The sequence below is a fragment of the Pseudophryne corroboree genome, chromosome 6 (genome assembly GCF_028390025.1).
Source record: "Pseudophryne corroboree isolate aPseCor3 chromosome 6, aPseCor3.hap2, whole genome shotgun sequence".
Lineage (NCBI taxonomy): Eukaryota > Metazoa > Chordata > Amphibia > Anura > Myobatrachidae > Pseudophryne > Pseudophryne corroboree.
In genome coordinates, this window is record NC_086449.1 from 98,550,971 (window position 1) to 98,573,589 (window position 22,619).

Consider the following 22,619-nt stretch of genomic DNA (forward strand, 5'->3'; position numbering starts at 1 on the left):
AGCATTTACCTGTCTCCTCTCTGTCCTCCTTGGCAGCTGAGACGTTCCATTACAGCTGCGGCCGCCGAGGAGCTTCACTCACTGCAGTGTGAAGTCTCGCGAGATTTGACATCATCTCGCGAGACTTCACACTGCTGTGAGTGAAGCTCCTCGCCAGCCGCAGCAGTAAAGGAACAGCTCAGCTGCCGAGGAGACAGGTAAATGCTGTACTCCTACGCCGTTGTTTTTTTTGCAGTTGTGAGGACAGTGTGTGGGGGCCCCACAAATTTGTTGCCCAGGGGCCCCCACAGACTTAAATAAGGCCCTGCCTGCATCTGACAAGGGTCCCGATTCAGACTTGATCGCTGCTGTGCGTTTTCGTACAGCTGACGATTATCAAACTACTGTGCATGTGTATGCACCGCAATGTGCACACTCCTGCCAAACAGCGACAGGATGGTGCGAAAATTTTGATTGCAAGGTGATTGACAGGAAGAGGACATTTGTGGGTGGTAACTGTCTGTTTTCTGGGAGTGTATGGAAAAACGCAGGTGTTCCCAAGCGTTTTCAGGGCAGGTGTATGACGTCAGCTCCGGCCCCGATCAGCCTGATTTCTTCGCACTGGAGGAGTAAGTATTGAGCTACGCACACACTGCACAGAATGGGAAAATTACTTGATGGTGAGTGTGATGCGGACAGTTTTGCAGCTGTCCGCTGACTGAGGGGAATTTCCGCACAGCGTATACCTGCAATCACACACTTGCACGGGGTGAATTTTCACTCTCCTTGGGCGGCGACTATCTGATCGCAGGACAGTGTAATTTGCAGCACAGCTATAAGGTCTATATTAGGCCCAAGGCATGGCCTTCCCATTAATATGCTGCTATATATTTAGTAGACCACTGTCTGGTATGGCCTCCACAAAATTTGAGATTATATTATCCTTCATCTGATATTATACAGTATCACACTATCACGTGTTTTCTTTGTTTGTTTTTTTTGGAGTTCATATACAGACGTACATTGATTAAAAGAATCCACCATATCTTCTGAAGACTCCAAGTCATATTGGTCATCTGTAAATCGCAAGTATTGGAAGTGTTATATATTTATATATAATGTGTTTCATAAGCATTTTATATTGTGTTAAAGCATGTGATATCACTAACTTTTTGCTTACGGAAAACTGGAAATTCTCAAAGAGTTCCAGTATAATAAAATAGACATTATTTTATTTACTGTGTCATTTATTGTTTGTGGGTTTGGGGGACCACCTGCCTCTCTGTTGTAGTGAGCAAGAAGAAGTTACAGGAAGGACTAGCATATGGGGTAAATTTACTAAGGTGGAAGTTTTTTAGAACTGGTGATGTTGCCTAAGGCAACCAATCGGACTCTACTTAACATTTATCTAGCTGCTTCTAGAAGATAATAGATAGAACCTGATTGGTTGCTATGGGCAACATCACCAGTACTATAAACACTCCCACCTTAGTAAGTTTACCCCTAAATGTCAGTAAGTACTCACTGTTCACATCACAGCCTTGTCTCTACATATGCTAAATAGGCATTTCAGTGGCACGAGATAGCCAATGATAATTACTACTGTAACGTATGGAAAAGTGGGGCGGTGCCCTCACATAGATGCATATGACTCATTCACATTCCATTTGTAGTAGGCATCTTGAATTGTGTTCACATTACATTTTTCCCAGAATCAGGCCTGTTATTTATTAATCAAGTAACAAAGTGGAGAACAAATAAAGCTGGGTACACAAAAGACGACATGCAAACTATATGATGTCGCTCAAAATTTTGCTCGAACACCCTGGAACTCCCGGACAAACGATATTGGCGGTCATTCCGAGTTGATTGGTAGCTGCATTCGTTCGCTGTGCAGCGATGTGGAAAAAAACGGCACTTCTGCGCATGCGTATGCGGCGCAATGCGCATGTACGATGTACTATTACAACGAATGATGTAGTTTCACACAGGGTCTAGCGAAGCTTTTCAGTCGCACTGCTGGCCGCAGAGAGATTGACAGGAAGAGGGCGTTTCTGGGTGTCAACTGACCATTTTCAGGGAGTGTTCAGAAAAACGCAGGCGTGCCAGGAAAACGCAGGCGTGGCTGGGCGAACGCAGGGCGTGTTTGTGACATCAAAACAGGAACTGAACAGTCTGAAGTGATCGCAAGCGCTGAGTAGGTCTGAGCTACTCTGAAACTGCACAAAAATATTTTGTAGCCGTTCTGCGATCCTTTTGTTCGCACTTCGCTAAAATACACTCTGGCCCTGGGCGGCGGCATAGCGTTTGCACGACTGCTAAAAACTGCTAGCGAGCGAACAACTCAGAATGACCACCATTGTGCGTACACACTGAGCGATTTTACAAACGACCAAACGATATACGTGAGTTGTTTTACAATACCACATTGTGGGGTTTCAGCCTAATAAAACATATCGTTTGTCATTGGTAGCGTACACACTGGACAATTTGCACCTACTCGTCAGTAACATTTTAAAAAATTGAGCTGCATGTACAGATGACAGAGGACCTTGCTAGCGACCCACGGAGCGCACATCGCTAGCGATATAGGGGGTGATTCAGACCTAATCGCTGGGCTGCTAACTTTGCTGTCCTGCATTCAGATAGTGGCCGCCCCCAGGGGGAGTGTAAATTTGCTGTGCAAGTGTGCAATCCCATGTGTAAGCTAAGCTGCAAAAATACACTGTGTGCAGTCTCTGCGCAGCCAGGACTTACTCCTACAGTGCGATGAGTAGGGGCTGATCGGGGCCAGAGCTGACGTCACACACCCTCCCTGAGAATGCTTGGGCACGCCTGCGTTTTTCCGGACACTCCTAGTAAATGGTCAGTTACCAGCCACAAATGACCTCTTCCTGTCAATCACCTTGCGAACGCCTGTGTGATAGAAATTTTCGCACCATCCTGTTGCAGACTGGCGATGCCTGTTTTGTCCAACAGGCATGCACATCTCGGTGCATATGCATGCGCAGTTATTATCAGGTGTGAATTACCCCCACAGTGCGTACACACTAGACGATAAAACTAATTTGTTGTCACAATGTGACGTTATCGGCAAATTCATTTAAAATGTCGCCTAAGGGTAAATTTACTAAGATGGGAGTTCTATTTAAGATGGGATGTTGCCCATAGCAACCAATCCGATTCCAGGTATTATCTTCTAGAAGGTGTTAGATAAATGAGAAGTAGAATCTGATTGGTTGCTATAAACAACATCCCATCTTAAGTAGAACTCCCATCTTAGTAAATTTACCCCCTAGTGTTTACCCAGTCTAAGCCTGCCAATTCATTAGGAAGCAGTGACCGGGGCACGGCACTGTACATAACAGATACACATGTTTTTCTGTCATTCATTTCCTCTGTTTCAGCAAATCAGTATATATCCATTAAATGGACAGTAAGTCAACACTTCAACCCTAAACATGGACTCAGACTGGACTACAAGTCGTGACAGTGATTTCAAGTATTCAGGTAAGAAAGTAGATACTCATTCATATGTATATATGTACAACAAGCACCGGGAAATAGCTATTATAGTACAAGTTTGGTATGAATTTATAATCCCCCATAACTCAGTGACCCTGTGGTCACCACTGCAGACTGTGCAGAATTCTGTTTTGCTGTAATCAGTAATGTACTTGTTTAAACTACCTGTAGTATGTTTGCTGCTAGACGCAGTCCTGCAATGGACTGTCTCACAAGTATACCAAACTGGGCATGCAAAAGGAATGGATGTCAGTAAAATATGCTCTTTGAATAGTAATGTTTTATTTGTTTAAATCACTTGTGTGTCATTAATATGATAATTCACTGCTTTGTACTTGTATGTTGTATATATCAGGTTTTATAGTGTATCATGTTGAGACCTTTGTATTCTGCATTGTCTGTAATTTAAATATTTTCAGCTATGCATTATAGGGTATCCCCTGGACACTACTTTCGCTTCTAACTGTAGATAACACAATAATTTTGTTCAAGTACTGTAAGCTTGTGAACATACAGAATTGAATAGTTGAAAAAACGAGTTTTATGGTAAGAACTTACCTTTGTTAAAACTCTTTCTGCGAGGTACACTGGGCTCCACAAGTCTGGACAATGGGGGTGTAGAGTAGGATCTTGATCCGAAGCACCAACAGACTCAAAGCTTTGACTGTTCCCAGAATGCACAGCGCCACCTCCTATATCACCCCGCCTCCCAGCACAGGAGCTCAGTTTTAGTTAACCAGCCCAATGCAGTAGCAGGAAAAGAGACGACAACGGTTAGTAGCCACATATACCACACTCTCATGACAAGAGAAGTGTCAGCGGCTAATGCCATATCAACCCAAAGAAGCTAAGTGCATCAGGGTGGGCGCCTTGTGGAGCCCAGTGTACCTTGCAGAAAGAGTTTTAACAAAGGTAAGTGTCACAACTGAGGGCCTGAGCTGACGGGAGGCAGCCTCAGTTGTAGGGGCTGAGATGTACCGGAACCTGGGAGGTTGTATCAGACCCCTGGACATGTAAGTAACATGAAGAATAACCGCCCGAAGGCGTGACCACGACAACTTGAATAAAAGTCAATGATGTTTATTTATGACAAACTCCATGCATCACAGTAGCAGTAAAAGAAACATAAAATCAGCAGAGAAATAATACAGTTCCTGGGTACTACAGGGTGGCAGGGACCACAGAGCTCTGGTAGTATGAGACAGTTCTTATTATCTGCGAGTTGGAAAGTCCTTACCAGGCCCGACTGTAGCAATGAAGAAAGCCCAGGATCGTACCAGCTGGTGTTCCAGGGAAAGCTGGACTGCTGTAAATAAAATAGCTGCTGTGGGTTCTGGTTGGAACCAGACAGATGTTGGCACGGAGTGGATACTGGCTGGAACCAGTTAAATAATAAATGAAGCTTGAGAGCGATGCAATATGAATGAAATGTAGAACTTGAGAGCGGAGAAATAATAATACCGGTGGAGAGTGGTAAACTGTAGAAAGGACACCGGCCCTTTAAGAGAAGCTGTACTCTGCTGGAAGCTGGGCTGGAAGCAGGTAAAGTTGTGGCTGGAAACAGATGAATCCAAAATGGATCGGAGAGTCAGGCTACACCGCAGGTGGAATGCTGGTGCGGGTCTCTATGGTGGAAGTCTTGAGACAGGAGCTGGAACCTGGAAGACAATCACAGGAGAGAGACAAACAGGAACTAGGTTTGACAACCAAAGCACTGACGCCTTCCTTGCTCAGGCACAGTGTATTTATACCTGCAGCAAGGAAGGGATTGGCTAGGCAATTATGCAGATTAACAATACTGACAACAGATTGGAGGAAATGATCAGCTGACAGAATCCAAGATGGCTGCGCCCATGCAGACACTTGGAGGGAAGTTTGGTTTGTAATCCATGTGGTAATGAAAACAGTAATGGCGGCGCCGGCCACTGGAGACAGGAGACGCCAGGCAGACAAGTGCACATCCAACCACGCGGACACAGCGGAGGCCGCGGCTGACGTAATCCACTCTGACACTCTGCATGCAGAAGCTCAGGGACGGCGGCGGAGGCCGCGGGAGACGCCATGCCAGATGTATTATGGCGTTACTGTGACAGCGTCTCAGAGAGACAGGAGAGGATGCAGGAATGTGAACATTAGGATAACAGACGGAATCCGGTGCTGGAGCGCTGAGCCAGCCTTAGGAGGCATCTGATGGGTAAGAAATGGCGTCCAGATACCCGGATCGTGACAGCACCCCCCCCTTTAGGAGTGGCCCCAGGACACTTCTTTGGCTTTTGAGGAAACTTGGAATGGAATCTCCGGACCAAGGCAGGAGCATGGACATCAGAAGCATTGGTCCATGAACGTTCCTCAGGGCCGTAACCCTTCCAGTCAATAAGATATTGTAGTTGACCGTAACGGTGACGTGAGTCCAGGATCTTAGCCACTTCATACTCAACGCCTCGTTGAGTTTGGACTTTCGGAGTTGGAGGAAGTGAGGAATGAAACCGATTTAAGATCAGCGGTTTCAACAGGGAAACATGGAATGTCCTGGGTATTTTTAAGAAGGGAGGCAACTGGAGTCTGTAAGCAACAGGATTGATGACTTGTTCAATCTTGAAAGGACCGATATAGCGAGGTGCAAACTTCATACTGGGAACTCTTAACCTCAAATTCTTCGTGGATAACCATACCCGATCACCCACCTTGAGAGCAGGAACTGCTCGACGCTTCCTATCCGCAAACTTCTTGTACCTGAACGATGCCTTGAGCAGAGCTGATCGTACGCTCTTCCAGATATTGGCAAACTGATGCAAGGTGATATCCACTGCGGGAACAGAAGTTGCTGGAAGCGGTTGGAACTCAGGGACTTTAGGGTGGAATCTAAAGTTAGTGAAGAATGGTGTTGAAGTAGATGAAGAATGATACTGGTTGTTATGACAGAACTCGGCCCAGGGAAGTAATTGAACCCAGTCATCTTGAGAGGAGGACACATAGATGCGGAGGAAGGCCTCCAAGTCCTGATTCACCCTCTCGGTTTGACCATTGGTCTGAGGATGGTAAGCCGTGGAAAACTTTAGCTTGACTTGGAGGACTTGACATAAACTTCGCCAGAATTTGGCTGTGAATTGAACTCCTCGATCTGAGATAATTTCTTCAGGAAGACCGTGGAGTCGGAAGATCTCTTGTATGAATACTTGAGCCAACTTGGAAGCTGACGGAAGACCGGTGAGAGGAATGAAGTGTGCCATCTTGGTGAACCGGTCAACTACCACCCAGATGGTATTGAACATGTTGCACATGGGTAAATCTGTAATAAAATCCATCGACAAATGGGTCCAAGGTCGACGGGGAACAGATAGTGGAACCAGTTGCCCCGCAGGCGACTGGCGGGATACCTTATGTTGAGCACACTTTGGGCAAGATGCAATAAACTCCAAGACGTCCTTTTTCAGAGTTGGCCACCAATAGGACCTAGAGATAAACTCCAGGTTTTTTTGGATACCTGTATGTCCGGCAAAACGGGAAGCATGGGCCCAATGCATGAGCTTCTTCCTTAGCATCGGTTTCACAAAACTTTTCCCTGATGGGGGCGTAGAGTCCATCCCTACCGTGGAGAATGCCAACGGATTTATAATAGGATGCTTGTCTGAAGACTCTGACTCATTTTCTTGCTCCCATGAGCGGGAAAGGGCATCGGCCTTGCGATTCTGAGAGCCCGGACAGAACTGGAGTTTAAAGTCGAACCTGGAAAAGAAAAGTGCCCATCTGGCCTGACGAGGGTTGAGACATTGTGCGCCTTTCAGATATAAAAGGTTCTTGTGGTCTGTAAGTATGGTGATTGAATGAGAAGCTCCCTCCAACAGATACCTCCACTCTTCTAGAGCGAGCTTGATGGCTAGCAACTCCTGGTCGCCAATGGCATAGTTGCGCTCAGCTGGGGAGAACTTCCGGGAGAAGAAACTGCAAGGGTGTAAATGGCCATCTTTAGCCCTCTGAGATAACACCGCTCCTACTCCAACGGAGGAGGCATCCACCTCTAAGATGAAAGGAGAGTCGATGTCAGGCTGTTTCAGAACAGGCGCAGAGATGAACCTTTGTTTTAACAGATGAAATGCTTGCATGGCTTCTTCAGACCACTTGGACGGGTTAGCACCCTTCTTAGTGAAAGCAGTAATAGGCGCCACAATGGTGGAAAAGTCTCGTATAAACTTTCGGTAATAGTTGGCGAACCCTAAGAACCTCTGGACCCCTTTGAGGGTTAAGGGTACCGGCCAATTTTGGAGTGCTTGTAGTTTCTCAGGATCCATCTCTAGTCCGGAACCGGACACAATGTACCCTAGAAACGGAATGGACTTGACTTCAAAGACGCATTTCTCTAATTTGCAATAGAGATGATTGACACGGAGACGGGACAGAACCTCTTTAACCCAAAAACGATGTTCCTCTAAATCGTTGGCAAAAATGAGGATATCGTCTAGATAGACCACGACATGACGGTATAGAATGTCTCTGAAGATCTCATTGACAAAATGCTGGAAGACAGCTGGAGCATTGCTCAATCCGAAGGGCATGACGAGGTACTCATAATGTCCGTCACGGGTGTTAAAGGCGGTCTTCCACTCGTCACCCTCACGGATCCGGATGAGATTGTATGCACCTCTCAAGTCCAGCTTAGTAAAGATGGTAGCTCCGCTAACTCTGTCAAAGAGCTCAGTAATCAGGGGTAAAGGATAACGGTTCTTGATGGTAATGTCGTTCAAACCTCTGTAGTCGATGCACGGCCGCAGACCACCATCTTTCTTCTTTACAAAAAAGAAGCCTGCGCCGGCTGGAGAAGAAGAAGGTCGAATGAACCCCTTTGCTAGGTTCTCTTTAATGTATTCCTCCATAGAATGCGTCTCAGGCAGAGACAACGGATAAGTTCGGCCTCGAGGTGGAACCTTCCCTGGAACGAGATCAATCGGGCAGTCCCATTCTCTATTAGGAGGAAGGATATCAGCAGAAGCTTTACTGAACACATCCGTGAAATCTTGATATGGAGGAGGTGGAACATCAGACGACCTGGGGGAGGAAGAACAGACAGGCAATACTTTAAACAAACATGTCTCAGCACAGGAGGAACCCCATGCCAGGATTTGCGTAGTCGTCCAATCAATTGTAGGATTGTGAAGACGGAGCCATGGAAGGCCCAGGACCACAGGATGTGTGGCTCTTGGAATCACTAAAAAAGAAATAAGTTCGGAATGAAGAACTCCCACTCTCAGACGAACTGGTAGAGTCCTTAGAGAAATAACTGTATCAAAAATCTTGCTGCCATCCACGGCAGTTAAGGAGATGGACGAAGGAAGTCTCTCGGTGGGTAGGGACCATCGTTTAACATAGGCTTCGGTAATAAAGTTCCCAGCTGCTCCGGAATCAAGGAGGGCAATGACGTTCCGATAACGTTGAGCAACTTGAAGCGAGACTGGGAGATTACAATCTTGAGGAGATGGAGAGGAGATCATTACTCCTAGCCGGCCCTCTCCTTGGCGAGCTAGGATTTGGAGTTTCCCGGACGTTTGGGACAGGCATTAATGGTGTGAGACAGAGCCGCACAATAAAGACAGAGAGACTCGGAGAGACGTCTTCGGCGCTCAGCAGGAGTTAAACGGGAACGGCCAATTTGCATGGGCTCATCTTTAGTTGGTGACAGTTGGCGAGGAGGAGGAGCAGAAGATTTTGGAGCAGATGATCTTCCACGCTCAGTTGCTCTCTCTCTGAAACGTAAATCAACTTTCGTGCAGAATGAGATTAGCTCATCTAACTTAGAGGGTAAGTCTCTGGTAGCTAACTCATCTTTAATACGCTCAGATAAGCCATGCCAGAATGCAGCATACAGGGCCTCGTCGTTCCAGACCAGTTCGGATGCCAGGATCTGGAACTGTATCAGATATTGTCCTACAGTACGTGACCCCTGGCGTAAACGGAGAATCTCGGATGAAGCTGAGGTTACCCGGCCTGGCTCGTCGAAGATGCGCCTGAATGTTGACACGAATGCAGTGTAAGAAGATAGCAGGGTGTCGGACCTCTCCCATAACGGTGATGCCCAATCAAGGGCTGAGCCACTGAGAAGAGAAATAATGTAGGCAATTTTTGTACGGTCACTGGGAAAATTGCCAGGTTGTAGCTCAAACTGAATCTCACACTGGTTGAGAAATCCCCTGCAGAATCTTGGAGATCCGTCAAATTTTGCTGGCGTTGGAAGATGAAGACGTGGAGCAGAAATGGGTAAGGTGGGTGGGGTTATAGCTGGAGTCACTGTGGTTGACGCACCAGACGCGCCTGATCCACGGAGAGTTGTCTGAATCCCATCCAGCCGAGTAGAGAGATCCTGGAGACAGCGGATGATGTGGCCCTGTGCAGCCTCCTGATGTTCTAGTCGGGCTGCCAGTTCTTGCATCGGCCTGGCCGCTTGATCCTGGTCTCCGGCTGGATTCATTAGGTCAGTGCTTACTGTCACAACTGAGGGCCTGAGCTGACGGGGAGGCAGCCTCAGTTGTAGGGGCTGAGATGTACCGGAACCTGGGAGGTTGTATCAGACCCCTGGACATGTAAGTAACATGAAGAATAACCGCCCGAAGGCGTGACCACGACAACTTGAATAAAAGTCAATGATGTTTATTTATGACAAACTCCATGCATCACAGTAGCAGTAAAAGAAACATAAAATCAGCAGAGAAATAATAATGTTCCTGGGTACTACAGGGTGGCAGGGACCACAGAGCTCTGGTAGTATGAGACAGTTCTTATTATCTGCGAGTTGGAAAGTCCTTACCAGGCCCGACTGTAGCAATGAAGAAAGCCCAGGATCGTACCAGCTGGTGTTCCAGGGAAAGCTGGACTGCTGTAAATAAAATAGCTGCTGTGGGTTCTGGTTGGAACCAGACAGATGTTGGCACGGAGTGGATACTGGCTGGAACCAGTTAAATAATAAATGAAGCTTGAGAGCGATGCAATATGAATGAAATGTAGAACTTGAGAGCGGAGAAATAATAATACCGGTGGAGAGTGGTAAACTGTAGAAAGGACACCGGCCCTTTAAGAGAAGCTGTACTCTGCTGGAAGCTGGGCTGGAAGCAGGTAAAGTTGTGGCTGGAAACAGATGAATCCAAAATGGATCGGAGAGTCAGGCTACACCGCAGGTGGAATGCTGGTGCGGGTCTCTATGGTGGAAGTCTTGAGACAGGAGCTGGAACCTGGAAGACAATCACAGGAGAGAGACAAACAGGAACTAGGTTTGACAACCAAAGCACTGACGCCTTCCTTGCTCAGGCACAGTGTATTTATACCTGCAGCAAGGAAGGGATTGGCTAGGCAATTATGCAGATTAACAATACTGACAACAGATTGGAGGAAATGATCAGCTGACAGAATCCAAGATGGCTGCGCCCATGCAGACACTTGGAGGGAAGTTTGGTTTGTAATCCATGTGGTAATGAAAACAGTAATGGCGGCGCCGGCCACTGGAGACAGGAGACGCCAGGCAGACAAGTGCACATCCAACCACGCGGACACAGCGGAGGCCGCGGCTGACGTAATCCACTCTGACACTCTGCATGAAGAAGCTCAGGGACGGCGGCGGAGGCCGCGGGAGACGCCATGCCAGATGTATTATGGCGTTACTGTGACAGCGTCTCAGAGAGACAGGAGAGGATGCAGGAATGTGAACATTAGGATAACAGACGGAATCCGGTGCTGGAGCGCTGAGCCAGCCTTAGGAGGCATCTGATGGGTAAGAAATGGCGTCCAGATACCCGGATCGTGACAGTAAGTTCTTACCATAAAACTCGTTTTCTGCTGCAGGGTACACTGGGCTCCACAAGTCTGGACAATGGGGATGTCCTAAAGCAGTTCCTTATGGGAGGGGACGCACTGTAGCGGGCACAAGAACCCAGCGTCCAAAGGAAGCATCCTGGGAAGCAGCAGTATCGAAGGCATAGAACCTTATGAACGTGTTCCCGGAGGACCACGTAGCCGCCTTGCACAATTGATCAAGAGTCGCACCACGGTGGGCCGTCCAAGAAGGTCCAACAGACCGAGTAGAATGGGCCGTAATGTGAGCAGGAGCTGACAGACCAGCCTTCACATAAGCATGTGCAATCACCATTCTAATCCATCTGGCCAGGGTCTGCTTGTGAGCAGGCCAGCCACGTTTGTGAAATCCAAACAAAACAAAGAGAGAATCAGATTTTCGAATAGAAGCAGTTCTCTTCACATAGATACGGAGAGCCCGTACCACATCCAAAGACCGCTCTTTGGGAGACAAATCAGGAGAGACAAAGGCTGGAACCACAATCTCCTGATTAAGGTGGAACAAAGAAACCACCTTAGGTAAATATCCGGGACGAGTCCTAAGAACCACCCGGTCATGGTGAAAAATCAGATATGGGGAACTACAAGACAAGGCACCCAGATCCGACACTCTTCTAGCAGAGGCAATAGCCAGCAAGAACACCACCTTAAGGGAAAGCCACTTAAGGTCAGCTGAACCAAGAGGTTCAAATGGAGGCTCCTGCAACGCCTCCAAAACCACCGACAAGTCCCAAGGAGCCACAGGCAGGACATAGGGAGGTTGGATACGCAACACACCCTGAGTGAAAGTATGAAAATCAGGTAAAGTCGCAATTTTTCTCTGAAACCACACAGACAAGGCAGAAATATGAACCTTGAGGGAGGCCAGACACAGGCCTAAATCTAGGCCCTGCTGCAGAAAAGCAAAAAGTTTGGCTGTACTAAACTTGGAAGAGTCATAATTGTTAGATGCGCACCAAACAAAGTATGAATGCCAGACCCTATGGTAAATCCGAGCAGAAGCCAGTTTCTGGGCCCGCAACATAATTTTAATGACCTCTTCAGAAAAACCCTTAGCCCTCAAGACGGAAGCTTCAAGAGCCACACCGTCAAAGATAGCCGGGCTAGGTCCTGGTAGTACCCTGGGCAGGAGTGACACCGAAGGGAACACGTACGGCAGCCGAAACCTCCACGGCACCGCCAGTGCATCCACGAATGCTGCTTGAGGATCCGTTGTCCTTGGTCCGAAGACCGGAACCTTGTGATTGTGTCGAGACGCCATCAGATCCACATCTGGAAGACCCCACCTTTCCACGAGGAGTTGAAACACTTCTGGATGGAGGCCCCACTCGCCGGCATGCACGTCCTGACGACTGAGAAAGTCCGCTTCCCAATTCAGGACTCCCGGAATAAATATTGCCGATATGGCCGGAAGATGGCGTTCTGCCCACTGTAGAATCCGTGAGGCTTCCTTCATTGCCAAACGGCTTCGAGTGCGCCTTGATGATTTATGTAAGCCACTGTGGTGGCGTTGTCCAACTGTACTTGAACAGGACGGTTCTGAATTAAATGCTGGGCCAGGTTCAACGCATTGAAGACCGGCCGCAACTACAGAATGTTGATCGTGAGGAGAGATTCCTCCTTGGTCCACCGACCCTGAAGGGAGTGTTGCTCCAACACCGCACCCCAACCTCTTAGACTGACATCTGTCATCAACAGGACCCAGTTGGATATCCAGAAGGGATGGCCCCTGCACAATTGTTGGTCCTGGAGCAACCAGAGAAGCGACAGACGGACCTCCGCAGTCAATGAGATCATGTGAGACCTGATCCGGTGAGGCAGGCCATCCCACTTGGCTAGAATCAGCTTCTGGAGGGGGCGAGAATGGAATTGAGCATACTCCACCATGTCGAATGCTGACACCATGAGGCCCAGCACCTGCATAGCCGAATGTATCGACACTTGCGGACGAGAAAGGAAGCAACGAATGCTGTCCTGAAGTTTTAGGACTTTCTCCTGAGACAAGAACAACCTCTGCTTGTGAGTGTCTAACAGCGCTCCAAGGTGCACCATGCTCTGAGCAGGGACCAGGGAGGATTCCTTCCAGTTGATGAGCCACCCGTGGGCTTTTAGAAACCAGACCGTCATATCCAGATGACACAGGAGAAGATCTGGGGAATTTGCCAGGATTAACAAGTCGTCCAGATACGGCAGTATCCTGACTCCTTGACGGCGGAGTACCACCGTCATCACCGTCATAACTTTGGTGAAGACTCGCGGAGCCGTTGTTAAACCAAAAAGGTAACGCCCGAAACTGGTAATGGATGTTGCCAATAGCAAACCTCAGGTATTGTTGATGTGACACTGCTATAGGAATATGCAGGTAAGCATCCTGTATGTCCAAGGAGACCATGTAGTCCCCAGGTCCCAAGGCCAGAACTATAGAGCGAAGGGTTTCCATACGGAACTTGGAAATCTTCACAAACCTGTTCAATGCCTTGAGGTTGAGAATGGGCTGGGAGGACCCATTCGGTTTCGGGACTAGAAACAGCGGAGAATAGTACCCCCGGCCCCTCTGAGCAAGAGGCACCTGTACTACGACTCCTGTATCCAGGAGGGTCTGTACCACAGAGTGTAGAGTTTTTGCCTTTGTCCGGTCCAAAGGTACGCCTGTCTGGCAAAATCGATGAGGGGGTCGATTTTTGAAGGCAATGGCGTAACCTCGAGTGACAACTTCCCGTACCCAGGCATCTGAAGTGGTCTTCAACCATTCCTGGGTATACCCTAGAAGCCGGCCTCCCACCCTGGGATCCCCCAGGGAAAGGCCCGCCCCATCATGCGGCAGGCTTATCGTCTTGGCAGCTGGCTGACGGGCAGCCCAGGCTCTTTTGGCTTCGGTTTACCAGGTTTGGAAGTGCAGGCCTGCTTATGGTACGCCTGACCTTGAAGGACGAAAGGGTCGAAAGGACGTACCTTTAGCCTTCGACACAGAAGGAGCGGTATTAGGTAGACAGGCAGTTTTGGCAGTAGCCAAGTCAGCCACTATCTTATTTAATTCCTCCCTAAACAGAATATCTCCATTGAAAGGGAGTACCTCCAGGATTTTTCTAGAGTCCAGATCCACAGACCAGGATCTCAGCCACAATATCCGGCGAGCCAGGACTGACGTAGTAGAGGCCTTGGCTGCCAGGATACTGGCATCAGAAGCCGCCTCTTTAATATATCGAGAAGCTGTGACAATATATGACAAGCATTGTCTAGCATGGTCAGAGGAGATTTCAGCTTCTAACTCCAAGGCCCATGCTTCAATAGCCTCAGCAGCCCATGAAGCTGCAATAGTAGGCCTTTGTGCAGCACCCGTGAGGGTGTAAATCGCTTTTAGACAACCCTCCACACGTTTATCTGTAGGCTCTTTCAGAGACCTGACGGTAGTGACAAGTAGAGCTGAGGAAACCACCATCCTAGCCACATGTGAGTCCACTGGAGGAGGTGTTTCCCAGTTCTTAGACAGCTCTGGCGCGAGGGGATAGCGAGCCAGCATCCTCTTTTGAGGCACAAACTTCGTACCCGGGTTTTCCCAGGGTTCCTGACGTATATCCACTAGGTGATCAGAGTGAGGTAAAACCTGTTTAACCACCTTCTGATGCTTGAACCTATCTGGTTTCTTAGGAAGCACGGATGGCTCGGGATCATCCGTAATCTGCAGAATTAACTTAATAGCCTCCAAAAGGTCAGGAACATCCACATGTGAACTACCCTCCCCATCAGCTGTATCTGAATCAGAACCTGTGGGGTCAGTGTAAGTGCCGTCCTCATCAGACGAGGTGTCAGTGACAGCAGTGGATTGTGAGGAGACGAGCGCTCGCTTAGAGGACCTCTTGGACTTAGGCGAGCGTTGGTCAGACTTTTTAGTAGTCAAGGACTGGTTCAACTTCTTTAATTGAGCAGATAAATCATCCGCCCACGGTGGGTTAGCTGCAGGGCCCACATACGGTTGTACCGGCATTGGGGGTCCCATAGGGGGTGTTAGTTTATGAACTAGCGTATGCAGAAGCGTGGAAAAAGCGGCCCACGGTGGGTCAGTATGTGCCTCCGTTGCCACAGTCCCACTGGGGGGCAAGGAGCCCCCAGAACCAGAGCCCACAGCTGCTATATTCTCCTCATATGTGCCTGTGGCTTCAGCAACACCAGCAGTGTGTTCCGCCCCAGAACCGTTACCCTCAGAAGCAGACATGATATAACTTGCAGTATGAGGTAACACAGTACAATTATCAGCAGCACAATATCCCAAACCCAAACCCCTGCGCAGTGTAGTCAGCACTAGCAGAGATAAAGGAGAGATATGGTGACCAAATCACAGAGAAAAATACGTAATACAGTATATCTTTGTGAAAATCCTATATTAGATAACACCTGACGCACCAAGCCCCCTCAGGTTATAGAATATAGGGATAGCAAGTTGAGTGAAAGACACAAGTTGAACAACACTCAGCTATCAAATGCACACACAGAAGGTCACAGTTTGTACAATGCAGAGGTTATTACAGACAATAATACTGCACTGGACTAGCTTACACAGCTATATAACAGTAGATATAACAGTACACAGTAAGAACTGGATGTATATCACAGGGCAATTTTACTATAAAACCCTGACTAAGGGGGTAATTCCAAGTTGATCGCAGCAGGAAATTTTTTAGCAGTTGGGCAAAACCATGGGGGTCATTCCGAGTTGTTCGCTCGCAAGCGGATTTTAGCAGATTTGCTCATGCTAAGCCGCCGCCTACTGGGAGTGAATCTTAGCATCTTAAAATTGCGAACGAAGTATTCGCAATATTGCGATTACACACCTCGTAGCAGTTTCTGAGTAGCTCCAGACTTACTCGGCATCTGCGATCATTTCAGTGCTTGTCGTTCCTGGTTTGACGTCACAAACACACCCAGCGTTCGCCCAGACACTCCCCCGTTTCTCCGGCCACTCCTGCGTTTTTTCCGGAAACGGTAGCGTTTTTTCCCACACGCCCATAAAACGGCCTGTTTCCGCCCAGTAACACCCATTTCCTGTCAATCACATTACGATCGCCAGAACGATGAAAATGCCGTGAGTAAAATTCCTAACTGCATAGCAAATTTACTTGGCGCAGTCGCAGTGCGGACATTGCGCATGCGCATTAAGCGGAAAATCGCTGCGATGCGAAGATTTTTACCGAGCGAACAACTCGGAATGACCCCCCATGTGCACTGCAGGGGGGGCAGATATAACATGTGCAGAGAGACAGATTTGGGTGTGGTGAGTTCAATCTGCAATCTAAATTGCAGTGTAAAAATAAAGCAGCCAGTATTTACCCTGCACAGAAACAAAATAACCCACACAAATCTAACTCTCTCTGCAAATGTTATATCTGCCCCCCCTGCAGTGCACATTGGCCCTCATTCCGAGTTGTTCGCTCGGAGTTTTTCATCGCATCGCAGTGAGAATTCTCTTAGTGCGCATGCGCAATGTTCGCACTGCGACTGCGCCAAGTAACTTTACTATGAAGAAAGTAAGTTTACTCACGGCATTTTCATCGCTCCGACGTTCGCATTGTGATTGACAGGAAATGGGTGTTACTGGGCGGATGCACGGCGTTTTAGGGGCGTGTGGCTGGAAACGCTACCGTTTCCGGAAAAAACGCAGGAGTGGCCGGAGAAACGGTGGGAGTGCCTGGGCGAACGCTGGGTGTGTTTATGACGTCAGCCAGGAACGAAAAGCACTGAACTGATCGCACAGGCAGAGTAAGTCTGAAGCTACTCAGAAACTGCTAACTCGTTTGTAATCGCAATATTGCGCGTACGTCGGTCGCAATTTTAAGAAGCTAAGATTCACTCCCAGTAGGCGGCGGCTTAGCGTGTGTAACTCTGCTACATTCGCCTTGCGAGCGAACAACTCGGAATGAGGGCCATGGTTTTGCCCAACTGCTAAAAAATTTCCTGCTGCGATCAACTTGGAATTACCCCCTAAATGCACTCTTTCTTAACTATCACTGTCTAAAAAGGCAGGTTGAATACATAAGTGTCATGTAAAGGCACAGCGCTGACAACCAGGCGGCTTTACATAGGAGTATTTGCCCAAGCAGTCCCAGGAACAGTGAACTGAGGGATAATGGACACTGACTGGGAGTGAGGAAAAGACAGATATGCAGTTCCAGGGCGGGAACATTTGTGGGAAATGGCGCCTTGGGGCTGGGGGAGGGGCTTCAGGTCTAAGCCTTATCCCCCTTGCTGGCAAAACCACCGGGTACTGTCAGCGATATAAGAAGTGGTTTAAAGAGAAAACCCGACCTGCGCCCATGCCCTGGTGATCTAGTGGGATCGCCTGTACTGCTACAGTGTCCACCGCCAGCGCGCGCGGCCCGCCTTCCACTGACCGCGCTGGATCGCGATAAAGACCGGGTCCCGCGAGCGGGACCCACTTACCCCCTCACGAAGCGCGGCCACGCGATCCTGGAGAGCCCCAGCCGTGTGTGTCTAACATGAAGAAAACCGGAGCCTCCGCTGTAGGTACCCGGCAACCACGGCTCGGGAGTGTACAGCGCCGCTGGGGAGAGCTGGAGCTGCAGCAGTGAATGTCACAAAACATTTACCACCGCTGCTGCCCCTGAAGTCTTCACTTTTTACCTCATAAAAAGCTTTTCTCAGGGCTGCTTGGAGCAGCCCCTCTGTTAAGTGCCTGCTTACTGCAGCACCAACTGACAAACTGAGCTCCTGTGCTGGGAGGCGGGGTTATAGAGGAGGCGGCGCTGTGCATTCTGGGAACAGTCAAAACTTTGAGTCTGTTGGTGCCTCGAATCAAGATCCTACTCTACAGCCCCATTGTCCAGACTTGTGGAGCCCAGTGTACCCCGCAGCAGAAATATATTTTTTCAATAGAATTGTCGTACATACATTTTTTCCACTGACTAATAGGCAAAAGTCTTATAGTCATAAATTATACCTGCAATTATATCTTTATATGAATGCTAGCTATTATATTTATATTTTATTCATAGAACCCAGAATGTACTAGTGGGTAGAGATAAGCAGTCCAGAATCTTTGGAATCCAGCCCACTCTGAACATAGGGGATCCGTGTTCGTTCCCGCAAGACTCTGATCCCACTGCGAGGTCGAACGTCATCTTCCCGGTGTCGGATTCTTGCTGGACTTGGATTGTATATAAGGCACAAAAAAAACACAAATAATGTGAGTTTAGCTTTTTTTGTCACTTTTTGAATAAAAAAACAAAACAAAAGTGATTCCAAATCCAAAATCAGTCACGGCGGTTTGGCAAATACAAATTCAAAGCCAGACGATGAATCAGAGCCAAATCCAAGTCCAGCAATCATGGTCCGGTTCACATCTCTACTAGTGGGTCAATGTAACAAGCCTAGCTCTTAACTAGCTATTGTTGTAGCTTACTGGTGGCACTGACCCGATTGCTGGGCCCTAATGTTCCACTTGGTAGGGACCCTGTCCAATGTCATTACTCTTTTGGCTGGCCCACAAAGAAACTATCCATGAAGGCATCCATGTTCAAGTAACCAATATGATCCACAGATTGTCCAATAGGAGCTGTAACCCCTAGTCAAAACTGAACAAGCATAAAACACAATTGATAGGACAATGCCTGTTCTTATACTGTACCAAGTCTGGTTTCCGTTGGTGCTGTGAAGTGGACCCCTTGATGAAGTCAGCCAGATGAAACGCGTTGGGTGTACCTCACTGACTCCATATACTAAGATAAGCTCAAAAACTCTCATTTTAAGATTGTACTGTTTTTTAGTATTGTAAAGGTCTTATATGTTTTTATGTATCATATGTCCCATTTTTATAGTCCAATATGCATCTTTTTTATGGTCTATAAACTTTTTTTTAATGTGGCTACCTTTAAATTTAAATTTAAATTTTGTTACTATTTTTTACCTAAAAAACTGGGTTTGCTTTTTTTCTACATAGAATATCCCCCATCTTTTATTAATATTTTATTCTCCGGACCCTTTTGCCTTCTAATTCAGAATATAGCAGCTTAAACACCGTTGGTCGCTTCTATCTCTATACTGATATTCAATTCCATAGCATCTTACCTGTGATAATTATTTGGGGATTAGCTGACGCCCTATATTGTTTAAGGGAGTGTTTTTAGCAGTCAATACTGACAAAGGTTTTTATAGTGTTATCACATACGCCTGTGGCGCCATACTTCTATCGTCTATAAATATTATATATATATATATATATATATACATATATTTATCTTATGTGTTTGGCAAATTGTTATGTTTCTATAGTCATAGGCAAACGCATCCCCCAATCAATAGCTATGGATAATCACTCAGGTGCAACACCGCATTTGAATCAGGCCCTATGTGATCCAGATTTGTCCTGGTACCTGATAATGTCAAATTGATTACCTTATAATATTCACTATATGGGTAAGAGACTTAATACGCAATTGGCGTATAGGGTACCGTAAGGGTACGCACTTAGCGTAGCATACGCTCGGCCGTGATCGAGACGCACATGCGGCACGCTCGCTCACAGCTTACGCTTGGTGTCGAGCACGCTACAGGCGAGCGACTACCGTAATGCTACGCTACCAGCGTAGCGGACGCTCGGGACCACGAGGAGATCACGAGCGGCGCAGACGCTCACAAGATGATAATCAGTAAACCTTGAATGTAACACACAGAAAGGGTACTCTTATGTTGTGAACCTTGTTCTGAAACACTGTAGCAATAATAAGAATTTACTTACCGATAATTCTATTTCTCGTAGTCCGTAGTGGATGCTGGGAACTCCGTAAGGACCATGGGGAATAGCGGCTCCGCAGGAGACTGGGCACAAAAAGTAAAAGCTTTAGACTAGCTGGTGTGCACTGGCTCCTCCCCCTATGACCCTCCTCCAAGCCTCAGTTAAGATACTGTGCCCGGACGAGCGTACATAATAAAGAAGGATCTTGAATCCCGGGTAAGACTCATACCAGCCACACCAATCACACCGTACAACTCGTGATCTGAACCCAGTTAACAGTATGATAACCGTAGGAGCCTCTGAAAAGATGGCTCACAACAATAAACAACCCGATTTTTTTGTAACAATAACTATATACAAGTATTGCAGACAATCCGCACTTGGGATGGGCGCCCAGCATCCACTACGGACTACGAGAAATAGAATTATCGGTAAGTAAATTCTTATTTTCTCTGACGTCCTAGTGGATGCTGGGAACTCCGTAAGGACCATGGGGATTATACCAAAGCTCCCAAACGGGCGGGAGAGTGCGGATGACTCTGCAGCACCGAATGAGAGAACTCCAGGTCCTCCTCAGCCAGGGTATCAAATTTGTAGAATTTAGCAAACGTGTTTTCCCCTGACCAAGTAGCTGCTCGGCAAAGTTGTAAAGCCGAGACCCCTCGGGCAGCCGCCCAAGATGAGCCCACCTTCCTTGTGGAATGGGCTTTTACAGATTTTGGCTGTGGCAGGCCTGCCACAGAATGTGCAAGTTGAATTGTACTACAAATCCAACGAGCAATCGTCTGCTTAGAAGCAGGAGCACCCAGCTTGTTGGGTGCATACAGTATAAACAGCGAGTCAGATTTTCTGACTCCAGCCGTCCTGGAAACATATATTTTCAGGGCCCTGACTACGTCCAGCAACTTGGAGTCCTCCAAGTCCCTAGTAGCCACAGGTACCACAATAGGTTGATTCATGTGAAACGCTGAAACCACCTTAGGGAGAAATTGAGGACGAGTCCTCAATTCCGCCCTATCCGAATGAAATATCAGGTAAGGGCTTTTATAGGATAAAGCCGCCAATTCTGATACGCGCCTGGCTGAAGCCAGGGCCAACAGCATTACCACTTTCCATGTGAGATATTTCAAATCCACTGTGGCAAGTGGTTCAAACCAATGTGATTTTAGGAACCCTAAAACTACATTGAGATCCCAAGGTGCCACTGGAGGCACAAAAGGAGGCTGTATATGCAGTATCCCTTTGACAAACGTCTGAACTTCAGGCACTGAAGCCAGTTCTTTCTGGAAGAAGATCGACAGGGCCGAAATTTGAACCTTAATGGATCCTAATTTTAGGCCCATAGACAATCCTGCTTGCAGGAAATGTAGGAAACGACCCAGTTGAAATTCCTCCGTAGGGGCCTTCTTGGCCTCACACCACGCAACATATTTTCGCCAAATGCGATGATAATGTTTTGCCGTTACATCCTTCCTGGCCTTGATCAGGGTAGGGATGACTTCATCCGGAATGCCTTTTTCCTTCAGGATCCGGCGTTCAACCGCCATGCCGTCAAACGCAGCCGCGGTAAGTCTTGGAACAGACAAGGTCCCTGCTGGAGCAGGTCCTTCCTTAGAGGTAGAGGCCACGGGTCCTCCGTGAGCATCTCTTGCAGCTCCGGGTACCAAGTTCTTCTTGGCCAATCCGGAGCCACGAGTATCGTTCTTACTCCTCTCCTTCTTATGATTCTCAGTACTTTTGGTATGAGAGGAAGAGGAGGGAACACATATACCGACTGGAACACCCACGGAGTTACCAGAGCGTCCACCGCTATTGCCTGAGGGTCCCTTGACCTGGCGCATTATCTGTCCAGTTTCTTGTTGAGACGGGACGCCATCATGTCCACCTTTGGTTTTTCCCAACGGTTTACAATCACTTGGAAGACTTCTGGATGAAGTCCCCACTCCCCTGGGTGGAGGTCGTGTCTGCTGAGGAAGTCTGCTTCCCAGTTGTCCACTCCCGGAATGAACACTGCTGACAGTGCTATCACATGATTTTCCGCCCAGCGGAGAATCCTTGCAGCTTCTGCCATTGCCCTCCTGCTTCTTGTGCCGCCCTGTCTGTTTACGTGGGCGACAGCCGTGATGTTGTCCGACTGGATCAATACCAGTTGACCCTGAAGCAGAGGCCTTGCTTGAAGATGCGATCCGGACCATTTGTCCAGCAGATCCCACTGAAAAGTTCTTGCATTGAATCTTCCGAATGGAATCGCTTCGTAAGAAGCCACCATTTTTCCCAGGACTCTCGTGCACTGATGCACTGACACTTGTCCTGGTTTTAGGAGGTTCCTGACTAGCTCGGATAACTCCCTGGCCTTCTCCTCCGGGAGAAACACCTTTTTCTGGACTGTGTCCAGAATCATCCCTAGGAACAGTAGACGTGTTGTCGGAATCAGCTGTGATTTTGGGATATTTAGAATCCACCCGTGCTGACGTAGCACTAACTGAGATAGTGCTACTCCGACCTCTAACTGTTCCCTGGACCTTGCCCTTATCAG

General features: G+C 47.8%; 1 protein-coding gene across 2 annotated transcripts in view; it reads left to right on the plus strand.

The window, feature by feature from the left end:
* Window positions 1-3,304: 3,304 nt before the first annotated feature.
* Window positions 3,305-22,619, plus strand: part of LOC134936469 (hepatic lectin-like) — a 124,701-nt gene continuing 105,386 nt past the window's right edge. For both annotated transcript variants that reach the window (XM_063931509.1, XM_063931510.1), the window contains exon 1: window positions 3,305-3,489. In XM_063931509.1, coding sequence (XP_063787579.1) covers window positions 3,441-3,489 — 49 coding nt within the window. In that variant the 5' untranslated portion in view covers window positions 3,305-3,440. The remainder of the gene's footprint in view (window positions 3,490-22,619) is intronic.